This window comes from Rhea americana, unplaced genomic scaffold (genome assembly GCF_003343005.1).
Source record: "Rhea americana isolate MKP2758 unplaced genomic scaffold, rheAme1 scaffold_70, whole genome shotgun sequence".
Taxonomy (NCBI): Eukaryota; Metazoa; Chordata; class Aves; order Rheiformes; family Rheidae; genus Rhea; species Rhea americana.
This window is the reverse complement of record NW_028186868.1, coordinates 4,189,564-4,193,149: the sequence shown is the minus strand read 5'-3', so window position 1 is coordinate 4,193,149 and position 3,586 is coordinate 4,189,564. Positions and strand designations below refer to the sequence as shown.

Here is a 3,586-nt window from a genome sequence, read left to right as displayed (position 1 = left end):
TTCTATCAAGGCTATCAAGCACCGGGAGGGTGGKGGAGAAGAAGGGTGGGCAGCGGGTGCAGGTGGGCAGCGCAGCCCGGACACCTCGAGCACATCATCCCTCGGGTCAGCTGCTCATTCTCCTCCTCTGCCTTCAGCGGCTAGAGGACCTGGGCTGCAAGGGAAAAGGAGGTTTCTAGGAAGGAGCAGAAAGAAAGAAGTGCCTGTGCAGTGCGCATTCGTTTATATACATTTTATTGGAAAAAAAGAATTTGTACATCAAAATATTTTGGCAAACTGTAAAAAGTATACATAAGTGCAAATATATTCTCCTTTTAAAGCAATAGTGTGTGAGTATACACGAGATTTATTTAAAATATTTATTTAAAAATATTGTGGTAGAAAACAACTTTTTAAAAAATAGAAAACAAAACGTTGTATTGCTGCAATACTGGAAAAATCGAACTTTTCTTAAAGTCTATGCACGAAAGGGCTAAAAATATTGTTTTAATAATATCGATCGGTCGGTGCTGGCGTCCATAAAAAAGTGTCCTTGGAGGGGCTCGAGGAGAGAGAAAAAAAAGTAATTCCCGCTAAAGTACGCAACAACGGAAGGGGGAGTCCTCGCAGGTGCTGAGTTGGGAGGTTTTTCCTATTCAAAGACAATTTCTCGTATAAAAATACATCGGACTGTTCACTTTCCCCAAGCCTGATTCTTTAGGAGACCACGGAAAGGCGTTTCGTGATTAACAAAGTCAGACTTGCATAAGGACACTTGAGCCTCAACCTATCCCATCACATCACACAAGGCAATTTTTTAGGTAGAGCTTTATATCAGCTGTGCGTGTCCTTCGGGGAGYGGAGGGGGGCCGAAAACACTGCTTCCTTAGGTAATTTTGCTAAGTGACTCGTGTACTATTCAATGCTATCAGAGTGCACATTATATTTTATCTGCGTGGGTCCGTCTATACCTCGGCTCTGTTCACTGCCACCGGATTGTCTCTGTTGGGGCGCTGCCTTCACATCACGCACGGCTTGATGTCCTGACAGACGCTTTGATGGTGGTGATGGTGGTAATAAGATCCACTAGCGGAAGGGTGRAAAGAAGAAATGCCATTAAAATTGAGGACAAAATCTTTCCTGTCACACACCGGAGAGGGGTGATGCTGGTAGCGAGGCAATCCCACTGCAAGAGAAGGAAACAAGAAAAGCTGCTCAGCAATCAGGTAGCTCGGCTGTGGCTGGGCAGCCCTTCCTCCCTCGCACGCATCGAGGATAGGCAGCGCRCAGCAGGACTGACACATTTATGAATCCCCTCTTCTGCCGGGCGCGGCTCCCTCCTGCAGGTTTTGGGGAGCTGCTCTCTCTGCTCTTCCCTGGCTTTCCCGGACCCGACCGGCCTCTTCCCTCGGGAAAGCCTGGTCCTCCTTAGCGGGCAGGAAGAGCGGCCGGTTGCCCTCCCTCGAGGGGGAAAGCGGCGTGCACCGTGCTCTGCTCGCGGCTGCACCCCCGGCCCATGTGAACCCCCGGCCCACTCTGCGCCCGCACCGCTCGGTACGGGACCGCGGACCACACGCGTGTGCGCGAACCGCGCGTAGCGCGCAGGCAGGCGCCGCACGGCGACGTGTGCGGAGACTCGAGCCCATGCACACGTGTGTGGCTGCAGCCTGGATATGCGTGCATTTCAGGGKATCTCTTCTATGCCAGCAAGCATCTCTGCCCCGGTGGGTGCGTGTTTGTCAGCCTGCCGGGCTGCGTCAGGCTTTGCGGGTGTATGTAGATGTGCAGTCTTAATGAGAGGATAAGATGCGACTGCCATGATTTTCTGGATGCACCACAGATATTTTAGGCTGTTTTCGATCTTTGCTCCCTCTTTCCCCTCCGCCCTCCCACTCCTGGGAGGTTTTGCTTTTGACTTGTGCGGCTGCAGGCTGAATTCCAGCCACGATACGTTTGTATGTTGACAATGCATTTATTTAGGTGTGCATGCCTATACGGGTTTGTGCTTTCATAAATGCAAGGTACAGACTGAGGACAACTCTACGATTCATAAACAGCAACAAGAGAAGTACATCGCCGGCATCGACATAAAAATGACCTTTCAAAATCCGGCTTTCATTTCCCACAGCCTAGGGCAGTTTGTCGGGAGACACAGTCTAAGGGTCTTGTGGGAGATTATTTCCCCCGACCCGCAAGCACACACTTCGCACCATAGGGCTCTGCTGGGACCTGTGGTCYGGCGCGGTTGCTACTGGACCCAACGGGGAGAGGAGAACAGCCTGAGCAAGGCCTGCAAGGATGATGGGGGGAGGCTGTGGTTTCGTGTGGATATCAAACTCAGCTAGCGGGATCCTGTCAGATCTGACTGAAGGGGGGAAAAAAAGCAGTAAGGGGGGGGGGGAAGGGATTGCCAAAAAGAGGGAAACGTCCGCGGTTTCCCCCGGGACGGCGGAGCGCAGCCCCTTCGCTGCTTGCCCCGCGGAGCCCGGCTGCGGCGGCGGGCGACCGGCGCGGAGCCGGCGGCACAGCCCGTCTCCCCGAGCGCTGCCCCCTCCTTCACCCCGCAGAGCTCACTTTATAAAAGTGATTATTTCGCTGGATTTCCTCRGCTTTCTAATAACCCTGCTGGTATGCTCACCATAAACCAAGGCACTTTATTACAATCCTGATTCAATCATTTAGCAGGATTTAATGGTGTGCGAAAAAAATCGTCTCCCCCCCCGCCCCAGCTTTAAAATCCTTTAGCAGAACCGAGACTCCTGTTTTCAATTTCTTTCCTCTCTTACTCTTGAGTCTGGTGCAAATTCAAAGTTTTAAATCCGCCCGGGCGTTGTCGTGACTAGAGGATTATTAACTGATTAACAGCGATTGCCACCGAATTTGCTTTGTATTTAACTAAGAGAAAGGGAAAGGCAAAATGCACTTGCTGCTGTTTTTGTGGGGAGAGGAGGAGAAAGTTGCTGATAATAGTTACAAATGAAGGATCTCGGGTCGTCTTTCCTCATCTTCTTTCTGCCTACTAAAAGTTTTGTGCCACTGAGATTTTGTGTAGCACACACGAACAAGGAGTGGATCAGTGCAAAATATTTTTTTAGCTAATCAAGGAATAGGAATGGCTTCCACCGAAGTTCTGGGCCCAGATCTTGACTCCAGAACTGAGGCCGTGCAAAATAACTGGAGAAGCGCCGTTTTGCACACTGGTGGCATTAAATGTGAGCTACTGGGAAAGGACGCCCATCCGTCGGCATTTAAAACGCGCCCATCGGGCTGTCTGCAGGTATATCCGTCCCTTACTGAACTGAAACARTTCGCATTTAAGCCACCTCAGCTTCCGAAACTGCGGTGAGAAGCTTCAGGGGGAACCCGAGCTCTTCCTCTCACTCCATTTTTTTTTTTTTTTGAAGTGTTATTTTGGGGAATTTCTCTTCCAGGAATCGCCTTTCCCACCTCGAGTCTCTCGCAGAAGGARGGGGGAACCGCTACCCAGCCCTGGCAAGCCCCGCTCCCGGGCCACGCGTGTCCTTGTGGGGTGGTCCGGCCCCGCGCCCCCCGCGTAGAGAGGCCTGTGAATCCGCAAGTAGTAAAATAAACGCATACAAAAATAATG

At 51.2% G+C, this 3,586-nt stretch overlaps 1 protein-coding gene across 1 annotated transcript in view; it reads right to left on the bottom strand.

Annotated features, from left to right (window-relative positions):
• Window positions 1–439: 439 nt before the first annotated feature.
• FOXF2 (forkhead box F2) overlaps window positions 440–3,586 on the bottom strand; it is a 5,621-nt gene continuing 2,474 nt past the window's right edge. Inside the window, exon 2 of the mRNA XM_085321632.1 lies at window positions 440–1,165. Coding sequence (XP_085177758.1) covers window positions 999–1,165 — 167 coding nt within the window. The 3' untranslated portion in view covers window positions 440–998. The remainder of the gene's footprint in view (window positions 1,166–3,586) is intronic.